General features: G+C 42.7%; 1 protein-coding gene across 1 annotated transcript in view; it reads left to right on the top strand.

The window, feature by feature from the left end:
• Positions 1-26,265, top strand: part of SERPINE2 (serpin family E member 2) — a 220,255-nt gene extending 193,990 nt beyond the window's left edge. Inside the window, exons 7-9 of the mRNA XM_069213484.1 lie at positions 15,303-15,389; positions 18,843-18,926; positions 25,764-26,265. Of these exons, the coding sequence (XP_069069585.1) occupies positions 15,303-15,389; positions 18,843-18,926; positions 25,764-25,801 (209 nt within the window). The 3' untranslated portion in view covers positions 25,802-26,265. The remainder of the gene's footprint in view (positions 1-15,302; positions 15,390-18,842; positions 18,927-25,763) is intronic.
• The last annotated feature ends 206 nt before the right edge of the window (positions 26,266-26,471 follow it).

Here is a 26,471-nt window from a genome sequence, read left to right as displayed (position 1 = left end):
AGTCTCCCACCAGCATCGTGTACTTTGTCATTTGGACCCACTGTGGCAACATAGAATTTCCAAGATCCTGCTGGGATTTCTTCTAGAACTTTCCTTGGAACCCTTTGCCATGGAATTTCTGCCCACCACTGCATTTCTTTGCCTGCAGGAAGGCTGACTAAATTATTGCGCAGAGCAGGAGAAAGAGTGTTTGTTCATTCTGCTGTTGCTTCCGAATGCAAAGAGAATGTTTCCATTCTTTGAAAACCTTATGAAGATTGTCCTCCAAGATTTACTGAAGAGTTGTGGACCTGTAATTGGCGACCTCACAGCCATAGAACTTTGAGTAGAATCAGTATTACAACTTTTCAGAAAAAGTTTATGCAGGGCCACAAAAGATGTACTACAAAACAGATCCGATTCCCTGACTTAGTCAAAAGCTATATCAGAAAGAAATTCTGTTTCTTTCCATTGGCTCTAGCAATTCCGGACAACGTCCACCTTCTTGCATAGTCGCAAGCAAAGTCTTAAAGTCAACCAACAACAAAGATTGTGCTACATATGCCCCATATATTCCAGAATGAATGGCTAGATGAGACCCAGCATAAGCCTTCTTCAAGGAAGTGTCAACCGTCTTGCCTGCCCCATCTTTAGGAATATATTCTTCAGCCATTGACTGGCGCCTCACCAAACTTGCAAAGTAGAGTCCACATGGACAGTTCCAAGGAGTTTTTATCCTCCATGTCTCAATGGATAAACCATCGACATGAAGCGGGGCACAATAAAGCATTCTGGATCCTCTGTACATGCAAAGAAAACGTCCATCACAAATGTGGATGAATGGCCATGTTTTTCCTTACTTGCTTTCTAAATTATGGTAACAGTGTGGTGAGAGGTGGTGGCCACTTCTTCCTCTGGAAGTCCGATGTTATCACTTACATGAGCAAGAATGTGGGTTAACATGTTCTTAGATATATATTTTCCTTTATGCTTTAATGAACCCAAAGAAGACTCGTCTGAAAAATCGAACTGGAAATATTAGAATATAGTTTTGCAGCATGACTCCTTTTCTGGATTCACATGCTGTGTATTATTCTGCCATCTAGTGGTTGGATCCGTAATTGTCTTATTTCTTCTTTTTTTTTTTTTTTTTTTTTTTTTTGTGTCTTGGGCATTGTCGACCACCATATAGTTTCTGAACACCTCTAGGCTGAGGGCTTTCTTTCTTTTTCTTCAGTGTAGATAAGGTTTCCCAAATCAGCCTTTTAAGCTTCTTTTCCAAACCCAAGTTCTTCTTATGTGGGGTGGCTGCGATAGATTGGACGTTGATGAGGGTGATGAAGTTGGGGAACAATGCCTCCTTTTCCCTGCACGTTGACCCATGTTCTAATCTTAATTGGCAGAATTCCACATAACTCATCAGAACAGAATGCCAGCAGCAAAAGTATTTTGCTGCCTTCACAACAGCCAAAAGCAGTTCAAAGAGCTTTTAAACTTGAATGCGTGCGTGATCGACAGAGTAGTTTCCAAAACTCACGGACAATCGCCACGTGGCATTTGCAGGAATGCCTGCACGCTACACTCCAATCCAGTCCTTCGCTCTTTCTCTCCTGCTCATACACGCTGCTCCTGCAGCTGTAAGAGCAAAGCTTTTCTGGTATTGCAGCGCATGCAGGTGGCTAGATCTCTGACTGCACACGCTGGAGAAGGAAGCTGGCACCCCCACTTACCCTGCAAACATTGCCTTGAGTGGGAGATGGCGCAAAAACAACCGGAGCAAACACAACAAACGTGTTTGCCTCCGACGCCGTCACCGGAGAACCAACAAGCCAAGCGGGCAGTTCTCCCGGCGGCATGCAGACCGCATTGCATAATCAGTACCTGGAGTAAATCAGGTCATAGGAGGCCATATGCGCGTTCTCAATCTTGCGGCTCCCACGTTGGCCACAGGTGCCCCAAAAGCCCTGCAGAAGGAGAATCGAGTGACCAGAACTGTTGGAGGTGAAAGCCCGTCAGTCACGTCTAGATCAGCTGTATCCCATCGGAGACTGGAAACAAAACAAGAAAAGATGTGGTAAGGCTAGCTAATTCTAGCCCGTAGCCAGAGGGTGGGTGGGATCAGTAAGCATTTTCTTTCTAGGATTGGATACTGCCTCATGTTGTTCATGACTAGGTCGAGAACGATAAAAGGTCATTGTTTATTATTTTCCTCCTCTTCCTCTCCTTCCATATGTGGTGAGGAAAATGAGAAGTGTCCATGACCCTAATCCTAGTGGTGATGACCTGAGCCAGTCAACCTTGGTACTCCATGCTCCTGTAGTTTTTGGTCAGCCTGCGTAAGTAACGTCTGCTGAGGCCAGAGTTTCTCACTGGGTCAGCTGAGAAACTTTGCGATTTGGAACCCAAGATGTTGGAGTTCAAATACCTCATGCTCCCAGAGGAGTGTATGCTCATTCTGCATGAGGCACACACGCCTCTATTAGAGCCTCCTATGCAGCACAGTGGAAAAGGTTTGTCCTCTACTGCGTTGCTAAACACATAGCCCCCTCAAGGTCTATGTGCAAGATATCTGCTACCTGCTACATCCCCAGAAGAACGTGTTAGCATCCACTTTAATCCATCTATATCTGGCTGCAGTTGCAGCATACTTACAGTGCTGGGAACAGACATCCCTTTGTTAAAATATCTGTTAAAGGAATTCAAGAGTTATATCTCCCATAAAGTCTCCAGCCCCTATGTGGAACCTGAATATGGCTCTCACAGCTGTTGAGTCTATCATTTGAACCACCCCACTGGAAGACGGCCTTCTTGAGAACTATCACCTCCCTCCGACACATAAATGAGTTGCAGGCTTTAACAAGAGAAGACCTTCATTTATGTCCACTGGGTAAGGATGGTCCTCAAAAACCATTCCAATTCCTGCTAAAGGTAGTGTCACCTTGTCATACTAACCAAAGCATTTTTCTGCCCATTTTCTTTTTTTACCCAGACTCCATAACAAAAAAGGGTTTACAACTACTAATTGTTAAAAGTGCATTCATGAAGTAAATTGACAGTGTAAAATACTTCCATAAGACAAAATAGCTTTTCCTGGCCTTTGCTAAACCACATGTGGAATACCACATCTCCAACTCTTGCATGGCGAGATGGCCTTTGTGTAGCAGTTTGTATGCATTTAACAATCAAAGGGCACACAGTCTCTGCCTTCTAGAGCATATTCCATGTGGAAAAGGGTAGCCACTGTCACATTTTGAAAATAACATCCTTTTTAGCATCTGTAAAGCTGCCACCTAGTCAATACCCCACACGTTTCCTAAACACTGTTGGGTGGACATTGAAGCTGATCAACTGCTTTAATTGGCCAACCATGTTTAGAACTTCATTACAAACATCTAAATCTGCTCACTAGCCACAACTTTAGGGGAAAACAGCTTTACAGTCTGTGCAGGGCATATGTACCGCCACACATGCTATGAACAGAAAATGTTACTCTGTAAACATCTGTCTTGTAGAATGTAGAGCGGTATATTCACATGAGGCCAAGCTTCTCCCTGGAAGCCAGTGATGATCAGATATTTTGATCTTTCATTGGAATTTATAGTTCACAATGTGCAGTACACTTTTCTTTGACCCTCCACTTACCCTTCTCACCAACGGAGAACAAAATCTGCGGTGAAGTCTTTGTCCTGGTGTATTATATACTAAGGGAGGAGTCACAGCAGGTGTTGTGACTTCAAATGTATTCAAAGAAAAATAAGTTGTAAATGCATGATCATAACACTCGATGGAGGAAGTATGCAGAGCTTGTGATTGATTCTACAACACTGTTCTCTATGAACAGATAGAGAGTAGATAATATTTTCCTTTGCTGTGATTAAAGTGAAAAATTGTTTTTAGACATGTTCTAATTACCTCTGCCTGATATGAAGTACTCTTATGTTTTACTAAATACTTATGTGATGGGTTTTTTCCATTACATTTTTTGTAATGCAAGTATATGGCCGCCACAATTAGGTGATAGTTTTCTTCCCCCCTGTTCAGTCAAAAAGTGAAGGAGCAATCAAGACACCTTTAAATCTTGTTCTTGTCCCGTTTGCTCTGTGTTCAGACACAGAGGTCAAAAGTCAGTTTATTTCTTTCTGACTGCAGAGCTTCAGGATTTTGTAAGGTGAACAGTCTGACCTGCTGTAAAGTGTGAAATGAAAAGCTGCATGGTGTTAGGTTTTTCCTAACATACAAGATATTTATATCAGTCAACTGTACAAACACTTCAAAATATGTCAGTAATTATGGAAGCCCATTTTTCTGTATTTGTGTGATGGAAAAAATGTATTAGGATGAAAACAGATCAGAACCTTTTACTTGTTGATGTGCAAATCATAAATATGTTTTCTGAAAATCAATTTTCACTGATTATCGTTAATACACTAGTTTTATCAGGAAAGCTGCAAGTTAGTGGGAAGGTTTTTAGAAATTTACTGTCTGTAAATGACAGTGTGCTACCTCGTCATGCTTTAGTAATATATATTTTTAAAGTGTTTAAACATAAACTGAGAAACACTCCTGCCCTGATGGCAATGTTGTTAGTAAACTAAGCACAAGTCCTGGATCATGTGCACCCTATAATTGGGCTAGATTCTCATTATAGATTAAGCAAACGTTTAGTCTATTTAATCAAACAAGTGTGTTTTTTTTGTTCAGCAGAAATGTTCAACTTCTTTGAATGTGCACTCGTGAGAATGAAGAAAAAGGCAACTCTGTAAAATAAAATATTTGCCTAGTATCACACATACACATTGAGACACGTACAGGTATCCGAGTTGAGGTCAAGTACATTACAGTTAGATTGAGTCGATTATTCACGTTACTCGGCCTGCAGGTCTAGTAACACTTTTATGATTTTTTGAGGCCTGCATATGATAGCCATATATTTTTTTTAAAAAATAACCACCACGTCTGCTTCAAAAAACCTTGTCCTTTTGGCGCTGGTACTGTTTTAAAAAAAAAAAAAAAAAAATTTATGCAATTTGATGTTGTCTCTAACCAGGGAGATTTCTAAGAGTTTTAAAGAAATGTTATCCGTGAGGGACCCAAGGGATTCAAAGTCTTTGGTATGGCTGAGGTCCTCATTATGAGTGGACTATTAATTCTGATGGGATGGTTAATAGTAGTTACCAGTCCCATCGAAATTGAGACCAGCAGGAACATCTTAAATCTCTTAACTTTCAGCCTAATATTTCAGCTGCTTTAATCAGTACGAATCACCAGAGGGAATGTCAGGCCAATACAAGGCATTACCAGTGGAATTTAACTCCTGATTACCATAGTAATTCATATTTCTTAGTGAACCTTCAGGTTCCAACTTGTAAAGAGACCGATTTTTCCTACACCCAGATTTACTAGTATCAGTAATTTCAGATGTGAGGAAAACCCAGCCCATTTACCAGGCCACTTATAATGCAGGCCTAAGTAATTATCCTGCAAGGAGAGCAGGTCTGTGTAGATCCATGCCAAACTTTTGGAATAGTGACAAAAGATTCATTTGCTTGTATTGAATGTGTCTGGAACTCATTTAGGTAGACTGTTATCATGAATGGGTCTAACACTCCTGGATCGATGTGGAGCACTACACAGGCTGTGTAATTTGTTTGGGTTCTTGTGAGTAAGAGGGACATCCATTATCTTTGGTAACAGAGACTGAGAACCAACTGTCCACACTTGGCACTACCAAACAAAAGCACAGCTATTTCTGCTAAATGGATAGCCATTAAATGAAAGTACTTCACTAACCCAAAACACACAGATCATCCAACATCTTGTCTAGAGCAGCGATTCTTAACCTGTGGACCGGGGACCCCTGGGGTTCCACAAGGTATACACAGGGAGTCTGCCTCTGCTTATTTTATAATATTAAGAGATTATCAATGGATAGATAAGGAATCAGAATGTGTGGTTTTTAAAATTTAAAACTGTTCTGTAAATGTGAATGAATTTGAAATTGGATGCCCGATTTAGAGTTTGACGGAAGTGTGTTTATTCAGTCAGTTCGACAGAGTAATGTTAATTATTCACCCTCATTGAGTCCCTAGCTGCCCAATTTTTAGATGTCCACTGACTTGACAGACCTGTAGCATTAGCAGGAACTTTCATCACAGTGGTTTCTGTCAATGTATTGTAAGCTTGATTGACTACTCTGTCAACATGACAGAGCTGCATGGCAAACTTACAATATATATTTTTTGATTTTCCAAAACAAAAACCCAAAGTTAGATTTTGTTTTGGAAAACAAAAAAAACAATGCTTACCATTGGAGTTTTCTCCCGTGCAAGGGGGGCATTTTGCAGTTTTCCCTGCCCCTTACCACCAGGTTAGAGACCGTGAAAACTGGCCTTGCGTTCGTCCACTCTATAATCTGGCAGACGCATGGCCAAACCTCCAACAGCCCTCACTCTGTCGGGCCATCAGCAGTGCTTAAGTTGTGAAAAATGAAGCATCTGTGCACTTGAAAAGGCCACTGCAACTTGCATCTTCCATTGTCCTTTCCTGCACTGCCAGTGTCATTACCAACACAACCACTAAGCATCACACTCCTACAAGTGTGACAGTTCAGGCTATTCCAGGCCCAGAAAACTAAGAATGGCTTGAGAGTAGGGTGAAGTTATTAGTAATTTTTAATGTGTATTGAATGATTAACCACTATTGTTGTGCTTGTCTTTAAATTAGACAGAGAGCCCCACCATGTGGTAGACTATTATAAGTGCCAATGTTGAGAATTATGTGCCTGCACTTACAATTAAATGCCGGTACCGAGCATTGGAAACCATCAGCTTAAATTAAGCACTTGCCGTCAGAGGCTTATGTAGGTTGCAGAGATGGAGTTGTCTCCACTTTCGACATAACGAAGACCCACCTGACTCCAAATTAGGAGAGGAGACCTTCAATTTGGCAGAGAGGGTACTCCGTCAGTATTGCAACGGAGTACCCACTACACCAATCTCTAAATGAGGCCGCAAGTTGGTATCTGATTGATTTGCGGGGGAAGTGAAAGCTCATCAAACAGAATATAGTATGGAAGAGATTTCAGCATTTGAGTATTTGTTTAATAAATGCTTGTTTCCGTAATTGTGTGTTTTGTTTTACGGTTCACATCCTCGAAATTGCTTAGTCCTTTGATTCCAATAATGACTCTGGGGGTCTCCGGATTCCAATAGTGAACCGTTGGGAGGGAGTCCCCGGATTCGGGTTATGATGACGTGGGTGTCCAAAGAAATCTGAAGTTTAAAAAACACTTATCTAAAGTACATAAAGGGGAATATTGTCTTTCGACCACAAGAAGTGATTTCAAGCCAAGTGTTACTCTGAGTATCTTGTTTTAGTCATTATGTAAACGCCATTGCAGGGAGGTTCATATATAGAGCATTGGTTGAACTTAGGCCTGCGTTTACAGACCAATAAATGTCACTATCACTTTCAAGATTAAAAAACATAAAAGCGAAATCTTTTTGATTTTTCCGAGGCAGGATTCGGTGCCCTAGGCTACGAACTATGAACTAGATGAAAGATGCAGGTCTGCTGGGACATCGGTTACACGAATACAGCTGCAGACACAATTATATCAGTCGTTATCATGTAGTGTTGGCTCCATTTAATGCTCTAAGTCCAAGCTTGGGAATCTCATTACAACAGCTGCAAAACGCCAAACATGTCAGTAATATACCCAACACAATTTAGAACAGGTTAGCAATTTTATTGGCACACACTTGTTAAATGATACTGAAACACAAATAGTGAATCATCCCGATTAGTATATCCTGAGGATGTGGTAGACAAATGAGTGGTTTCTGAACTGTGGCACAACAGCAAAGTAAACATTGACAAAACAACTGGTCTGATCATTGTAAGTGACTACTTCATTAATCGTCGATTAAGAGTTTCTTTGTGGGTGAATGGGAGTATGAGTAAATGGCTGAGTGGATGCATAAATGGATAAACGACCACATGCATGCTTGTATGAATACTTAGATGCGTGCGGACATAATTGAATGGTAGGGGCATAAGTGAACGGACAAGTGAGTGCATGGATGAGTGCATCAATTAATAGGTTATTGATTAACCCACTCATGGTTTCAAAGCCCGATCACCCCGATCAGTGTCATTCTTATACACCCTCATACCATTGAGTCAAAAATCCCTTTATCTAGCAATCTCCGCACTCCTGGTTATCCATGTAGCGACCCCTTTGATCACCTACCCAACTATGTGTTTGTTTAAACATGCTCTATGATTGCACGTGTGGCTGTTTGAGTTTGCATTATTTCTTCTATATAATCGTGCTTTTGAGCAAATGTGTGTCAGTATGTGTGCCTGAATGCTTGTGGCTGTTTTTGTGCATCCGAACCCCTCCACGTGGATACTAATATGGCCGCCTGTTGGCCAGTAAGCATTGGTACCTGTACATACATGCCTTTGTACGTGTGTTTCTGAGTAAAGGGGTTCCTATTAATGTTATACTTTTACCTCTGCTTGTGATCAGGAATATATTGTGTTAGTGAGCATGAGTATCTGTATATTTGTCCCGATTTGTTATTTGCACTTGTGTGGGTGCCTGTATATCTCATGATCTATGAATATTTATGCCTGTTTGTATGTTTTAACGTGACTTTTTGGAAGCCTACTGTTGATCTAGCACAGCTGTTGACGCCCAAAATGCTTGCTCACCTCCTAAACCTCGGGATGTAAGCAGGAAGCAGAGGTGTGAGAGGCAAGCAGGGGACATGGGTTTTTTGTCTGTTCCTTGCCTGACTAGCTTTGTGTTCTCGTTCAGAACACAGTGACTTCAAAATCACGTCTGTCTGCATTAAACCCTAAATCATGTACTGAAACTACAAGTAATTCTCATTATATTCATTGGCATACTGACCATGTGGCCCCATATGTTAAATGGCAGCTAATGGTATTTGGCATTCTTGAACTTGTAGTTTGACTTGTATTATAAGTGGTGTTAGAAATGGGGTTTCTGGTTGGCTAGGGTATGCACCTCAGCCAGGCAGAACCTACCCACTCTAGTCAGGGCAAGGGAGTTACACGTCCAAGATAACCCCTGCTCACCCCTTGGTAGCTTGGCACGAGCAGTCAGGCCTATCCCAGAAGCAATGTGTAAAGCGTTTGCACAACACACGTGACACAAAATGTACACCACAAAGTAAACACAACAATGAGCTATGTAAAAATGATCTGTATTGCACAAAAAATAATTAGACCAACATTACACGTAAGTAATACCCTGCTACCTTAGCAGTTGTCAGATCGTTACACAAGTTACTAATACTCTGCAAGAATAGGCAGTTGTCACATTAGAACACGTAAGTACTCAGGATTCTGCAACATAAGCAGTAGTCCGGAATTACAGTAAAAGTCCTATGCACTTGCAAGGGAACTACCCATAGAAGGAATATCAGAGAGCATATTACAAATCACATAAAATACATATCAGCTAGACATGACCATAAAAGGAACGTTAGCACATATATGCAAGGTCATGAAAATACACATCCCTAATGCCCGTAGCAAGAACACTGGTAAAACATGTAGGCCAAGAGAGTACTTGTTTCTGATGAAGAGGCACTCCTAGTGCCTAGAAGATGAACAAGGGGGCCCCCTGCGCTCCTATGCGCAAAACGGGGGCCTCTGATTTCCTTTTGAGGAGAAGAGGGCGGCATGCACCTCCTCTATTCCGTTAATGGGCCCCTCTGGGGACCGAGATTACTAGGGGCCTCCCTAGGCCTCCACCGGCCCTCACGAGGTGGGCTCCAAGTCAGGGAAATCTTCTGAGGAAGGAGTGGGGCACCACGCACCCCCCTCTGGCTTGAAAGCGGGCCCCACCAGGGACCCGCAAACTCCTGGGGTCTCCCCGGGCCTCTGCCGGCCCTCACACGGGGGGAACCTACGAGAAAGGCCACTGGCCCACTAGGGGGGCACAAAGGAAGTCGGCGGTCCGGGCGAGCCTCCGGTGAGGCTACCGCCTGGCTGCCAATCAAAGGAGAGTCCTCCGGGACTCCCACAGGCGAGGGAGAGGCGTCCTCCTCTCCCTCCTTCTCCTGACGATGTCCTGGCCCAAGGCAGGGCCTTCCAGTGCCCCGGGGGTGCTCCACGGAGCAGTCCTCGCCCTGGGGGCACCAATAGGAGCACGCTTGTTCCAGGTGAAAATAAGGTTTTCTTCGTGCCCTGGGGCCACCGGTAAGCGTGCTACACTCGCGCTTTACCAAAATAACTTCCCAGAGCGGTGGCGGTGATTCGGGCACTAAGAAAACAGTGTGCTATGGAAAGCGCGAGGGCTCTGTCCCCGGCCCAAGCTGCGACAGTGATTTCAGGGATAAAAATAAAGCGCTTTTCCGAGCGCTAAGGCACAACTGAAGCCCGGGCTGCGGCGTTGATCTCCTGCAGACAATTCAAGAGAGCGCTTTTCCCAAGCGCTACAGGCTAAGCTGTAGAGATCGTGGCAGGGGTCAGGGGCCACAGCACCCTGCCCCTGGGAATAACAAAACAAGAAGAAGCACAGGGTTGGTGGGCCCAGCTACAGGCCAGCACAAGGGGTGCAGATGGTGGCAGTTCCTCCTAGTGACCAGGCAGGTCACAGGTCAGCACAGCAGCAGCAGTCCAAGGTGGTTTCCTGGTGAGTCCATTCATCAGCATTCTGTGTCCAGTTTCAAGTTCCAAGAATGTTCAAATTGTGGGGAAAATTCCCCTGTACTTATACTGGACTTAGTGTGTTTCACAATGGTAGGGAGAGGAGGTTCCAGACAGTTACAACTGGTTCTGGGAGTTTCCCCTCTCTCCTTTCAGCAGAGGCTCCAAACATCTGTGGCGGGTTAACGGCCCTTTTGTGTGAGGCCAGGGCACAGCCTTTACAAATGCAGGTTTGCCCCGCCTCTCCCTTCTCTCAGCCCCGGAAGGCTTTACAGCTCTGTGACACTTCCACCCTCCGTGTGTTCAGGCTGTCTGAGAAGTATGCACAAAGCCCCAACTGTCAGTCTACCCAGACGTAGATTGGAGGCAAGCTGCAAAACACCAAAGTCCTAGGCACAGGTAAATGGGCACTTTCTAGAAGTGGCATTTCTGTGATAGTAATAAAAAATACACCTACACCAGTAAGCAGCATTTCTCACCACTATCACAACCATACCAAACATGCCTACGCTACCCCTCATAAATCAGACAATACCCCATACACATAAGGCAGGGCATTTCCAATGCAATCCTATGAGGAGGGAGCACTCACAGCAGTGAGACACCAAGTTAGGCTGTTTGTCACTACCAGGGCAGGTCACGCACATGGCACATGTCCTGCCTTCTACATACATGGCACCCTGCCCAAATGGCTAGCTAGGGCGTACCTTAGGGGTGACTTACATGTAGTAAAAGGGGAGTCCTGGGCCTGGCAAGTAAATTTAGATGCCAGGTCCCTGTGGCAGGAAACTGCGCACACAGGCTCTGCGCTAGCAGGCCTTAGATAGGTTTGACAGGCTATTTCAGTGGGTGGCGCAAGCAGCGCTGCAGGCCCACTTGTAGCATTTAATTTACAGGCCCTGGGTATAGGGATACCATTTTATAAGGGACTTATAGGTAAATAAAATATGCCAATCGGGTATAATCCAATCATACCAAAGGGAGAGCACACGCACTTAAGCACTGGTTAGCAGTGAAAAAGTGCTCGGAGTCAAAACGTCAGCCAACAAAGGTCAGAAAAATAAGGAGGCAAAAAGAAAAAAGTCTGGGGGATGACCCCGTAAAAGGGCCAGGTCCAACAAGTGGTATGTGTTTTAAAAATATTCAAGCATACAAAGTGCTGTTGGTTAAAAGTCCAAGACTGTCTCAGTTGTCCCACAGGACATGGCTCGGTTTGGGAGCAAGTCTTGTGTCTCCCAAAGATATCAGCTTCCATGACCCAAATTTTGAAACGCACCTCAATATTTGTTTTAAAATAACAATCTTCACTTTATCCCAATTAACCCTGTGATGGACCCAAGTAGCTTACGCAACCCATGTGGCCCTTTTTAGGGTCGAGCATGCAAGCGCTCTGGCCTGTTGTAATCTCTCTGTGGGCTTTTAACCACGGCCGCTTGTGCTATTCATTCTTTGGTGTGCTTGTTTTAAATGCTTCATTTTATTGGTGCATTTTGTGAAATGTCCCTCCTTTGTATGCTGAGTTCCCTTCCAAGCAATTTCAGTAAGTGAACATTTTTGCTGGCCATCACACTACGTCACGCTTCCTCCTGTTACAGTGTGTGATGGCCCCTCCTCCGGTTTTGGTTTGCCTTTCATCCCAGCCGCCATCCTTTCCAGACATTCACACAGGGAGCCAATAACTCTCACACTCATAGCGGCCGTGGCACTTTGGATTGACTTGCTTATGTAAACTGTTTTACTTTTCATTTTCAATTTATGTGGCAAGAAAAGTCCAGATAGGAATTTACAATACTAATAGCTCTAAGTCTCTAGTTTGCAGTCAGTTTACATCCTGTCAAAATAGGGACCCTCACTCTAGTCAGGTTAAGTAAGATACCCAGCTTGGATAACCCCTGCTCACCCACTTGGTACCTTGGCACAAGCAGTCAGGCTTATCTCAGAAGCAGTGTGTAAAACATTTGCACTTAAGACCCAGTAATACAGTGAAAACACTACAAAAGGACACCAAACCAGTATTAGAAAAATAGCCAATATGTATCCGTGTAAAAACCAGACCAAAACGAGAAAAATACAGTAATAAAGATATGAGTATTGCAAGAATTAATTTAAAAATATTTTTAAGTAGATAGATCCGTCCGGGGCTATCACGGTGTTGTGAACAACAAATCCAACATTTCAGGCCGGCCACGGCATCGCAGGCCAGCTTACAGTGTTCGGAAGACTGGCAAACAGTATACTGGAAATGCAGGGCGTTGTGATCCTTGCGATGAGATCTGGAGTGCGGCGTTGCAGGTGGCTGTTCCGGAGGTCAGTGTGAGAGCCGTTGGACCCTTGAAGTCACACTCATTGCAGATTGAACTCCGGGCTGATGACAAAGTCAGAAGTGCTGGCATTGATGGCGTTGGGGCTGCGGTGTAAAGTGGTTCGATGCGACGTGCGGTGCCCATAGATCCGGGTGCAGGTAGTGGTTGGTGATGGTGTTCTGTGGCATCTATGAGACCAGGGCTGCGGTGTAACATGCGGTGTCTCCAGATCACGATGCAGGCAGCAACAGTCGTTGTTGTTGATGCACTGTAGTTGGTAGGCCCAAGGCGGTGGTGCAGCGTGGGACAGGCTCTGTGAGGCACCCACGGGTTGTGGTGCAGACAGGGGCGTCTGTTGCCGAGGCTGGAGTCAATGGTGCTGTCATCAGTGGACCAGGACTGCGGTGCAGTACGGGATAGTGCGTTGTGTACCTCAGGAGCGGTGACCTCGAGCCACTGCGCAGGCAGCAGTGCCGGAGTCCTCATGGATCGGCATCATTGGGGATGCCAAGGCTGCGTTGTGAGCAAGGTGATGCTCCGTGCAGGGCCCACGGGTCACGGTGCAAGCAGTGACTCTGTGACTGCATAAGGTGGCAGCGGCGGTGAGACCAGGGTTGCGTTTCAAATCGAGGCACGACTCCGTGCATCTCCGTCAGGTCACAGTGCAGTCATCGGTGTCGTTGATGGCATCGTGGTGGTTTTTCTTCTGTTGCAGCACAAAACGCAAAGTTCCCAGTGCTGTAGGCAGATGAACTTCACGTCTTTGATATTCCTGAGACTTCCAACAGTAGGCAAGCTCTACTTCAAGCCCTTGGAGAAATTTCACAAGCAGGATACTCGGCAGAGTCCAGTCTTTGTCCTCTTTAAGGCAGAAAAAGCAACTGCACTCCAACCCAGAAAAGCATACACAGCAAAGGGGCAGTACTCCTACTCCAGCTCTTTATCTTGGCAGAGGTTCCTCTTGATCCAGAAGTGTTCTAAAAGTCTGGGGTTGTGTGTCCACTACTTATACCAGTTATGACCTTTGAAGTAGGCAAACTTAAAAGGAAAGTCTGTTGTTCACAAGATCCTGCCTTGCCCAGGCCTGGCATCAGACACACTCCAGGGGGCTGGAGACTGCATAGTGTGAGGACAGGCACAGCCCTTTCTGGTGTAGGTGTTAGCTCCTCCCTTCCCACTCTAGCCCAAGAGACTCACCTCGATATGCAGGCTACACACCATCTCGCTTTGTGTCATTGTCTAGAGGGAATTCACAAACAGCTCCACTGTCAGTCTGGCCCAGACATGGATTCCACAGGCAGGCAGAGGCACAGAATGTTTAAGCTAGAAAATGACCACTTTCTAAAAGTGGCATTTCCAAACAGACAATCTAAAACCAACTCTACGAAAAGATGTATTCTTAAATTGTGAGTTCAGAGACCCAAAACTCCACAGCTCTATCTGCTCCCAGTGGGAAACGGCACTTAAAAAATATGTGAAGTTAGTCCCCATGTTAACCTATGGGAGAGATAGGCCTTGCAGTTGTGAAATGGCAGTATTTCACTATCTGGACAAGTAAAACACACCACTGCATGCCCTACCTTTTAAATACACGGCATGCTGCCCTTTGGGCTACCTAAGGCCTACTTTAGGGGTGATGTACGTGTAGTAAAAGGGAAGGTTTGGACCTGGCAAGTGGGTACACTTGCCAGGTCGAATTGGCAGTGGAAGACTGCACACACAGACACTGCAGTGGCAGGCCGGAGTCCTGTTTACAGGGCTACTCGTATGGTTGGCACAATCAGTGCTGCAGGCCCACTAGTAGCATTTGATATACATGCCCTGGGCACCTCTAGTGCACTTTACTAGGGACTTACCAGTAAATCAAAAATGCCAATCGTGGAAATACAATTACCAATACAATTTACACAGAGAGCATATGCACTTTAGCTCTGGATAGCAGTGGTAAAGTGCCTACAGTCCTAAAGCCAGCAAAACAGGTAAAAAAAATAGGAGGAAGGATGCAAAAGGTTTGGGAATTACCCAGCAAAAAGGGCCAGGTCCAACCGTCACCATGGCTGCCACATTTCCACATCTGATAATTGAGAATGTAGGTTCTTTATTCCTCTGTGTGCACATATGTAGTGTAAGCACTTGCGAAGGAGCCAAGTCTGGCAGTAGTCAGGCTTGAAATATGTTTATTTTGAGTGAAGACTTTTACATGGGAATCATGCAAGTCAAAAATGTGATCTTGTGACTCTACATCTGCATGCCTGTGTCTGTAAAAGAACTCCACATACAAGCCAGGATCCTGTTTTTCCTCTTTCTTATATATGTTCATATATTTTTAACTAGGAACGGAAAACCTTCATGTGTCCCAGGTACTACAAAAAGCAAAAATTGAAGTAAATGAAGATGGAACAAAAGCTTCAGCTGCAACAGGTGCGTTTTTTCCACGAAACGTAATTTTGGTACATTCATTCCTTTTTTATGTTTTGATGAAAGAAATATAAATTGGTGCTCTTGCTTATTTTTTTGTGTTGCGCAGTATTCCCCCGGGGAGTGTGAATGTGATTTTCATTTAGAGATTAATTTGTAGTATGGTTTACACATTTTTAATTTTTTTCATTGTGATGCACTAGAGGTTGTAGCACACTTACCACGTATGCTTTTTGGAAACCTGGTTGGGATGGACAGATGAGAAACATGCACATTTTGAGGGAGGCCTAAAACACATGGGTTTTGAGGGGGTTTTTTTTTGGTGTTTTTTTTTTTTTACGGAATATTGCACCTGATCCAAAATCGACCTGCAGAGTGCTTAAAATGAACAGTTGACGACTCAAGAAAGACTATTTAAGGATTTAATGGTGGTGAGTTTGGTTGCACTGGTCCTATATAATTTGTCTAAGTTGTTTTGACATGAACTGTCAACTGCTCAACTAGTGGTTGTGAGCCTACTCTAGTCAAGGTACAGTGCGAAAATGGATAAGGCTGCTTTCTAGTGATAGAATCCAACTTGGTTACTTCTCTGAACACAAACATGTCTTTTGGGTAATGCCACAAACATTGGCGTTGTCCCCATCGCTATTTCATCTTTATTTATAGCATCCATATCACAAGTTCCAGTTGACATTCTGTATGTATGTAGACAAAGCCCACATCCTTTTCAGTTTGCAAGGAGGGTATTCTGAAGTGTTTAAACAAACGCGTCTTCCTTAGATGCTGTCTGTGACCGATTGCATAATGATTTCTTAAAGCTTAACCTGCCAAAGACGAAGATCATCCTAATGAAACAGGTAAAAATGTGTATTTGATCAACATGTGTACAAACACTGGGCATTTGGTATGGTGAGTATAGATAGTTCAGAATGTGGGCATGGATTGACTTGCAGCTCTCCTGTAGCAGTTGGCAAACACAATCACTGTTTCTGTTATCTCTGGGCATTGAGATTTTTTATTTTATGACGGTTTCTGTATTCCCCCTATTCCAGATAGACTTCGGTAGACCATTGCCAGACTTCAATATATTCTGTATATTTTGGTTAAAAAATTGACCATGCATCTGATTCACGCCATCAGCTGAACTAGCTTTCTTTAAATAAAAAAAAATTGCTTTCAAAACCAAATATGTTACTTGAAAGCTTTGCCTTGAGGAAAATCTACCATCCACTCCTAAAATGCTCTTTTTTTTTGTTTTTTTTGTTTGTTCCAAAATTGAGATGTTATGGGTCAGAAGAGTCCTTACAGTTTAAGGGGCATTGCTTTGGAAATGTGTTCCTTTAAACATTTGGATCCACCCGAGGTTCCAAAAGATGCTAAAACGACTGGTTTTCTCTACTTAGATTATAGTTCTGTCTACCTGAAACCAGGTCATGTCAGTTGGTTGAAACAATGTGTAGAACACCAAGAAATCACTACTGAGTTGCACTTTAAAATTACCATAAATAAGTAGTAAATAGGCACCCACGTAATTTTTGCAGGCTATGCAATGAAGGGAGGGAGAAGCCTGGAACGGCGGGCTTCCAGGAATGTTCATTGCCCACAGAGATGGGAGGGGTTGTTGTGTATTGCACCTTGTATCCAAAGCTGTAGCTATTCTAAGTTTCATGTGGGGTGGTCGTAACTTTTCAGCTCCGTGTTCTCTCTTCCTAGCTACTGTGCTTGGTACTGTGCCAGGGTTTTGTATAAATTACTTGTACTGTTAATCCGCTGGCTCAGTTTATACCTAAAGTGTGTTGCAGCCGAGGACGCTCCTATGATTTTTGCTGCCCAGAGCAGAAAGGGAATGGGCTGGCCCCTCTAATTTTCATACAAGGAGAAACATTCAGCGCTATTAGCATCTCAATAGATGGCCTTGAAGCTGCTTTGTGTCGACCCCTCCTGGGCTGTAGCCCCTCCCTCAGCCACCCTCAAGCATCTGGCGTGAGAGCTGCTAATGTGCTAATACTGGAGGGAGTAAGGTAAACTGTAGGACAGTCATACTCAAAGTATGGCCCGGACTTGCCTGCGGCTCTCCTAACCTTCACATGCGGCCCCCCAGGCTAACAGCAGCATTGGGCTGTGCACAAACATTCAGAAAGATGTTAAATGAATGGGGAAACGTTTATTCACAAACTAACTGAAGTAAAGGAAAAGAAGCAAATAAACAGTCCTGCACCATTTCACCACCCACAAAGCCTCACTCCCACCCTGCTAGCATCAGTGCGGCCCTCTGGCTCGCCACAAACCATACTTTGTGGCCCCCTGGCAAAATGTTTGTGAGTCTATGCATCCCATGATGCCTCAGTGTGGGAAGCCGGGCAGGAGGCCTAATTGCGGGACAACCCAGGAGAATGTCTCCTTGCAACTGGGACTATATGAGGGAGCCCCTCTCCTGTGGAGCCCAATTACGAGACACCTTTCAATTCGAAAGGCAGGGGGCACAAAAGAACAAGTTTGCTGCTGTGGCCGAATGTGCTGCCCTGGTGCAGAGCCCTGGGAAACTGCCCCTGCCCAGCCTCAACCCTGGTTGCAGCCATCTAGGTTTGATAACTTTATTGCCTAGGTGCTATCCTTTTAGATTATGCAGTAGGATACGAGCTGATTGATATATCTGTGCCTTTTTTAACTTCGTTTCAGTAAGTCTCGAAAGACGCACTTAGCTAATGGGCCTCTGTGGATGTCAAGCCTGCTGGTAGATCTGTTTCTTAAGAGTTGGATGTCCTCTGCATCAAGGTGCAGTGGGTGGGACTGAGTAACAGCTGCGCACATGAGCGGGGGACAGGGCAGAAGCTGTCATTTGTGCACTTCAGTTCTGCCAAACTACTCTCTCGAGTGACTGCACTAAATACTGCAGTTGCTTCGCCCTTCCACCTGCCTGCTCTCCGTTGGGAGTTCAGCCACTTTGTAGCGGGGTGTGTTTAAGACTTTGTAGCATGCTTTTTTTCCCCATCTAGGCTCAGAAGACCGTATGCCATGTGCAACACAGTGTGAAACCTGAGAGCTGCACAGCTTTTGCGTGAGACCGTGTTGTGCTCTGTTTTTTTTCATCTCATTATCTGGGGAGACAGGTAGACACACTGACTGTTTCATCCTTGTGCTTCCGGACTTCAGAATGTGAGAAAATCAGGATGAACCTCCTACAACACAACAGCCTTGAAACCCTGGAGTAAGATATATGGTATAGATTTAAAAATGGGCGACCAAAAGAGTGTAAGGATCATGGTACTCCTATACACATCCTAATTTTCCTCCACTATACTCCCCTCCTATAATTTGTACCCTCTGCTTGCCCATCCAGGTTTTTTTTAAAGAATGCTGTGGAACAGGACAGTAACTGCTTTTGTAAAAACTTTCAAATAAGTGTTTTCAGTACTTGTATGTGAATTGCCTAATAATGTATTTTTCTTTCTGCAGCTGCTATCCTAATGGCAAGGTCCTCTCCTCCTTGGTTTATAGTAGATCGGCCATTTGTATTCTTCATCAGACATAATTACACAGGTGAGTCCTGTTTTTATTGAACTACCAATGTTTGTTCAAATCACAATGAAAAAACACAGTAAGGTACATTGCTGTAGGAATGTGTCGCATTCACCCTTCCATTCCGAGCTAGCAAATTCCATCCCAAGAGTAATATTTACTCTTGGGTAGCTTTATTTGTTTCCCAGTTGCACACAGCATGTTGTCAATGAAGAGTAAGGCAGAATTTGAAAATAAAGATTGAATTTTGGGAACATACCAGGGCAAGGGTGACATTCAGAAGAAAATGGTCACCTGAAAGACAAACTACAAAAACTAGGATAGATTTAGATAGGACAATGCTGGCAGTTGGTGTGAGAAAGATTAACATATTTGGTTCAAAACATAGATCTAGAATTCGTGTGTGACAAATGCATGACTTGTGATGCAAACTGGGCTACACAAGAGTTTTGGAATCTATATGAGAAATTTTGAATACAGAGGATATTTGCAATGAAAATGAGATGTAGAACTCAAGGGAGACATGGGAAATGTGATAATGTCTAATGTGGATGACCCATTTTAAATGTAAATGAGTCCTGGCTTTCAGAGAATTTATAGCAAGTAAATCATACCTGGCTTGCAGGTGTTATGCTGAATGCAGATCAGGCGTGAAACAAACATTAAACTAGTAACATGAAGGATGCTTGTTTAACAGACAAGAGATATGGCAATACCGACAGAGGGCCTTATTTAGAGTTTCCAGATGGGATACTCCATCATGAAATGTGGTGGATATACCGTCTGCCATATTACAAGTGAATTATAGCCTCTGGCACTTCACCGAAACGTACGTCGGCACTGGCCTATAAATCAAGGACATTGCTTTGGATTGACCTGACATAGCCACATAGCCCAGTGGGCACTAATTGAAGGTCTGATATGGACATTCCAGGAATATGAATGGAACCATCATCAAGTTGCAAGATTCCAAAGAATCTCATGACAGATGAGACTAGGAGGATTATGAAAATTGGACATTGCAATATTATGGAGTAATGTTAATCCTGTATTTCTGAGAAAGATTGTTTATTTTGATAGCATCTATTTGGTTGTGTGGGGGATTTTCCCCTTGCTGTTACAGTTTATTTTGTCCTTTTTTATGTATATATTTTTTTAGGATTTGTGTGAATGTATTGGAGTGATTGTGTATATTGTTTTTTATTCATTCATTTCTCCTAGAGAGGACTATCCACTTTATTATTTTTTTAGCTGATTAGTAATAAAGGTATTTTGGTGATCTAACTAAATAATATATATTTGAATAATTAAAAAGTATGAAATGTGTAATCTATATTATTAGTGTGGATGACTCTTTGAATTTGTGTTTGTTTCGTGTGTGTTTTAGGGATTCCGATTTCAGGAACCCTTCCTTGATTTACTTATTTTGGCTTTGTCTTGCTTAGAGGGATTTCTTGTGTTTATAGCCTCTGCCACTTGTCACACGGTGGATGGGATAGCCACCATTTTTAGGTTGAGCCTGGGGGCAGCGTGCATGTGCTGTCACTATTGCAACAACCTATTCGATCTGGCAAAAAAAATCTGAAGGGGCTTTTAGCCAGCACATTACTTACCATTTGTTGACATCTTTATCACTAATCTTTGCTGCTTTCTAATTCAGTATTGAGAGCGACTTGTCACTTCCTGTTCTTAGTTTGGAGCTTTGACAGCAAAGTACAGATTAATTCAAGTTATTTAGTGTCCGCATGCTACTCCGCTGTGATTGAGGTACTGTTTCTTCTATTTTTGACATCTTTATGTAGTGCAACCAAGACCCGACCTGAAGGTATTGGAACGCTTTACATAAGCACCAGTTACTTTACACAAGTTCTCATTATGTGTTTTTTGTGCACAGGACATTAAGTAATTCAGAATCACAAGATGTTGAGCCTTTGGCAGAGTATGTGGCATAACGACCAGAGCTCCAACTTTGCAGATGGCGAACCCGCTTCAAGTCTCTGTGCTGGCTTAGCATTGTGTGATTCTGGGCAAATCACTTAATCTCCTTGTGTCTACAAAAGATGAATGTGTGCTAACGTGTTTTCTCCTCCCAGTCAGGATTAGAAAACACTTTCCTCAAGGTCGATGGGATCTTTGGACCCAGTGAGGAGCCTAGTTGACTGTATACAATCATTCCAATCTCAATCAATACAGCAACAAAACTTAAACACCATGATCAATGTGGCCACGGAAACAAAACTCCAATCTGTGAAAAGTTTCAGAGCTTTATTATAACTACAGAGCTAAAGTATCGTAAAATGTGAAAGATAAAGTTATGCAAGTAAAGAAAAAACATAGATTGACAATCTACGAAACAAGTTTAAACTAATCAATATCAGCCCCATTAGACATTCCAAAAGAATTACGCATACTAGCAACAAAAAAATGTGTGCAACAGAAAGAGATTTCAAATAATTTGTTAACATTAGTCAAGCCAATTTCACAAATCAATATATAAAATTTTGATGAACAACGTATAGGACAACGTACTACTATTTCAGATTAGGACAAGCATGTGTTGGAACAGGCTGACACCTACAGGCAAAAGCAAAAAGAAGACAAAAATAATTTGGAAAAATCTACCTTGGGCTAAGTTAGTCTAACTAAAAAAAAAAAAATAGACAGTTAGCAACACGCTAACTCTAACTGGAAAAACAGGGCAAGGGGGGCAATTAGCATTTCAATTGAATATACCTCTCCTGGGATCAGCAGGCAATTCAGGCTTTGTAAACAAAGCAAAGAATCTTCGGCAAAGTCCATTAGAAACACCATCAAGGGGAAAGCGCAGAACATGGGTTGATAAGAAACAGGAAAAGTCCAAGAGTATGGCTTAACAATTCAAGTGCAAAATGGGGAATACCCAGGACCAGAATCAAGAGAGCTGACTGAAATGTCCATCCCTATACTAAAATATGCAAACCAATTCAGTTGGTCAGTTCGATGGGGCAAACATTGCGCAAAAAGGGCATATCCAGTGAAAAATGAAACTCAATATAAATTTGCAACAACGATGAAGATTCCCAGGTCTAGTAATCTCTTCTTCCATGTGACATCAGCAATAACCAGCATTTCTGTTCATTACTTGATACATTCCAACATCTTCCCATGGGTCACGTTCAATGTTTCTTATGAGACCGGGTAGTTAAAACAATAGGATTTGTCTTGATTCCAGATCTTGATGTACCATATTTAAGGTCAGTGGAGAAAAGCTTACACATAATACATGATACATAATGCGCTTTACAGTTCATGCGAAAAAACCTAATGGAAAAATTCATATTGGAGGGAAAGAAGATGACATGACATTTCATATTATATATCATAAAAATATGCAAAAGCATTTCAGTGTTAATTGCAATCTTTGTTAAAGCATTACAGTAGATTTGACGAAGATATGCATTTTTTCTGCACATCTGTAACTTTAAAATAATAAATCATAAATCCTATTCATTTCTACTCATACTAATTCATTCTAATGATCACAGCCTTTCAACATTGTTAAATCATGTTGACACTTTCTCGGTTCTGATAGGCACAACGTCTGCCATGGTAGGTACAATGTCCACCACAATATTAAAACATATGCACTTTTAAAATATGTTAGTGTAATTGCCTGTTCAGCTTTAAATACAAATATAAAAGTCACCTAGTGCTGACTTCTGTGCCACTAAAGCTTTATTAAAATGTATGCTCCAACATGTGTCCTTGTGTAATGTAACTGGTGCATAAAAAAAAAAACACCCCCTCACTCCTAAAGCCATTTTATATCTATCTCATGCTGACTCTCTCACTTAGACCGCATATTTGCCTTTCAAGCTGATGTCCAGCCATTATGTAGACTGGGATCATGGTCTGCAAAATGTTACAGCACAGCGACGTATTGTGTTAAAAGCAAGAAAACACACGATGTAGCTACATCACGTGCAATTTACTTTGACAAAACTAACTTTCAGCATGTACTGAATAGGTGCTTTAAAATTAGAACAAAATCTACATTGAGGGTAATAAGGAGCTTCTAGCACACTTTTCTGGTGAGAAAAGGCAAAGAGAGGAACATTTTGTGGCAGATTAATTCAGGAGGTATAGAGTTCGAATTACATTCTCAGTTGAAGGCGTGATTTTAATGTTGCTCATTTCAGAGCCTGGGTCTGATCTTCACGCTTGCTAAAACTGACATTTTGAAATTTGGTCTTCATTCTTTATCAACTGTAGCTGTAATAGTACCGAGGACTACATTGAAAGATGTTTTTGTGAGGCACATAACAGTATTGTAATGCTTGATGACGTGAAAAGAACTTTGGATGGCCTCAGTGTCTCTGGTTGATATTATTGGATGTAGCAATGACCTATGGCACTGCCATCTTCCCATCTCTGATATCCCGTCTTAAGACAGTAAGCTTTTGTGCAATCGTACATAATGAATGGCCTCTTTACTGCCGTATAAAGGTTGGATGGTTGCACTACCCTTTTGTACTTTGACCTATTGCCACCTTTGTGGTACCTTAAGAGTGCTCTTGAAGTTCTATTTTTACAACTGTGTCTTCCACTGAATGCCTTAATTCGCCCATTTAGCTGTATTGTTTAAGTGCAGGCTGATGGCGCACAGATCATCTTGAGGCTTAGTTCATCTTGAATACCGGTTGGCATACAACTACTTCAAAGTAAACTTCAAAAACACAAGGTAACCAGCTTGTGCCAAAATGCTGGAATTTGGATTGTAATTTGTGACCTTCCAGCCAGACTCCACTTTTTTCTGTGCCCATCGTGGTGCTGGGTGCTTACATTTGATCATATCTCATCTTTGCCACTGTATGCAAAGCAATGGTCTGGACTTTTTTCACACTGAGTTCTTAGGATAATTTTTCAACCATCAAATAAATACAAACAAAATTATTCTCACACCTGTGATCTCATTAGGACTTGTCTAAGGCAACCATATTTGGGTCTTTCCAAATTTTATTTTGACTGCAGGTGGCCCATAAAATGTATATGAGAATGATTTTATCAGTCTAATACCAGGAGCATATTCAAGCCACCTGACTGGCTCTACTGATTATTAGTTAATTTAGGAAGATTTTCTTTTAGTTGTCATTGTCCTCTTTATAGCTTGTTGAGCGATGGATGATCTGTCAGCACGTTAGACTTAAGTCCTGTCAGTCACCAAGAGTTCTTACATAACTCAGACATGTCTCTGACATACTCTAGTAAAAGGAAAGCCTGCTGATGTTAGTCCTCAGTACCTGTTTGAGATCCCAAAAACTTAATATAGGCAATGGGGTGTAGGAACATTGACCTATAATATGTCCCTCCTGGAAGCCAACACAGAACCCCAAATTCTAAAAATGTTGAGAGCAACTCAAAACCAGAAACTTCCTGCAATGAATGGGAATCTAGCTTTCCTCCGCAGTGCCAAGATACTCTGCAAGAGTGAACGTAGCACTTATCAAATCTCCTAATAATAATATTAATTATATTGATAATATTAATAAGACGCTTGCATGAGATGCTTCATAGGTTGAAATTTAGCTTAGTACACAGTTTGGTAGGAGCCTTCTTCATTTTGTCACCACCCAACATCCTAAATGTCCTTGATTCCTCTTGACCCACGCCCTGCAAACATTGGAGATTGTTGACAACTCGCACAGAGAAGCAGGGCACTGCAACTTTGACATTTCGAAATTTTCTCTCCCACCTTTAGAAGTGGGAGTGGAGCATGAAACAGAAGGCTGCCGGAGGCCTATTTAAGTGTTGCCTGTGGCGAAGGTTTTGAATCTATGACTAGGTTTGCAGTTGGCTGGGGCTCGTGGTGGTGACTATCCTGGGGTGGGAAAGCTAGGAACTATGGCAGAGTTGCGCACCAGTTTGGACTGACTGCTCATAGACTCTGACGACTTTGTTCTTCCTGTCGCAGCCATGCCTCTTGGACCTCCCATTGATTTTAAGACCACTGCTCAGTCATACTGCCCGTGCCTCACTGCATCCGTTCCATTTCTTCTGCTTTCTCTGCCCATTCCTCCCTATGTAACCCCATGCCCCACTACACCTTCCTCATTTTCCCAACACATCCTCAAACCCCGTGACCCTCTTCCATGCTCGCAGCCTGCACCTCCCTGATATCCTAGCTTCTCACTGCCCACTCTCCAGTTCCCTCATACCTCTGCACCTTCCTACTCCAACCTCCTGAGTCCTAAAGTATCTATGTAGTTTGTGACTCCCGCCCCATATTTCCTACCTCTGCCCTCTTTGTCCATTCACTTGTATCTCTTTCCAAGTGTATCGACTGCGCCTCCTTGCACATGTGGATCCAGCATTGTCTTGCTCAAGGGCCCCTGCACACTGCTTCACAATTGTGTGAACAGAAGTCAAATGTTGCTAGCAAAAAAAAAAACAGAACTTTCTATTTAGTCTTTGTGTGAGGGAATTCTGCATTGCTGCAGCCATGTGGTGCTGCTTTTGTGCGTCTTACTGCAGCTTGCAGAATCCTTTTCACTGTACAGACGTCTAAGCGATTGTATTAGTAGTTAGTTTGTTTTACTTTTTTCGATAAGTGTGACAAAAAATGTGCCCTCCAAATTAGAAGTGATCAGTTGCAAATCACTGGCACTGTGTTCCCAGGTAGCTCTCTTAAGGGCAGGAAAGGCAGGAGAACACACCCACAGCACCACAGCTTTATTTCACTGCGCTTCCCTATAGAATGTGTCGTATTTTAATTAAAATAAGGAGGGCCATGGTAATTTCAATAGGCTGGCAAAGGTAGACGTCTTAAGATAAGGAGTGCAATATTTCACACACAAGTAACTTTTTTTTGTTCTCTCTTAGGTGCTGTACTCTTTATGGGCCAGATTATCAAACCTTGAAGAGCATGCAGATCCTTTCCATGAAGAGGAAGAATATTTACCTGCTGCATTTTGTGTTTGTTAAAATGTTATACATTTCTCCCACACATTCCGGAGTAGAGTTTTCGCAATTTCTTGGAATTTACAAATATGTTTTAGTTCGGTAGTATCTTCATATTTGTCAGTGCTTCTTTTAAAACACAAAACCTCTTCCTACCTGTGTAGGAGAATTGTTCATTAAACTTCACTGACAAACTTCATTTCTTAATGTACCGCATTTATAAGCAGAGGAAAAAATAAGTATCGTTTTTAGTATTCGTTTTCTGTGGAGTGTTTTTATATATGTACAAAAACTGTGTGCCGTTTTTCGTGCCCCCTGACGAACATCTTCGCTATAAATAGCAGAAGGTCTACTGTATTTTTTATATAAATGTAAAGATGATTGCATGTGTACACAGAAATAAAGTTCAAGGAAGTTACTAGTTCATGGAAGTTGGGTGGGTTCTTTCTTTTATACTCACACCTACTGTTGGTGGTATTGCATGCATTTTGTTGAGTACAAGTTGGCAGAGCCATCTCGTGTTAGATTACAATTGTTCATTGGACCAAGGAGCGATTTAAAATTCATGCACCCAGATGCTCCATGTCCACCCCCAAGTCAGTCATTGGCAAAGTCCACTGAAGGACATTT

This window comes from Pleurodeles waltl, chromosome 11 (assembly GCF_031143425.1).
Source record: "Pleurodeles waltl isolate 20211129_DDA chromosome 11, aPleWal1.hap1.20221129, whole genome shotgun sequence".
Taxonomy (NCBI): Eukaryota; Metazoa; Chordata; class Amphibia; order Caudata; family Salamandridae; genus Pleurodeles; species Pleurodeles waltl.
Note: the sequence above shows the minus strand (reverse complement) of the source record. Positions and strands in the feature narration are given on the sequence as shown.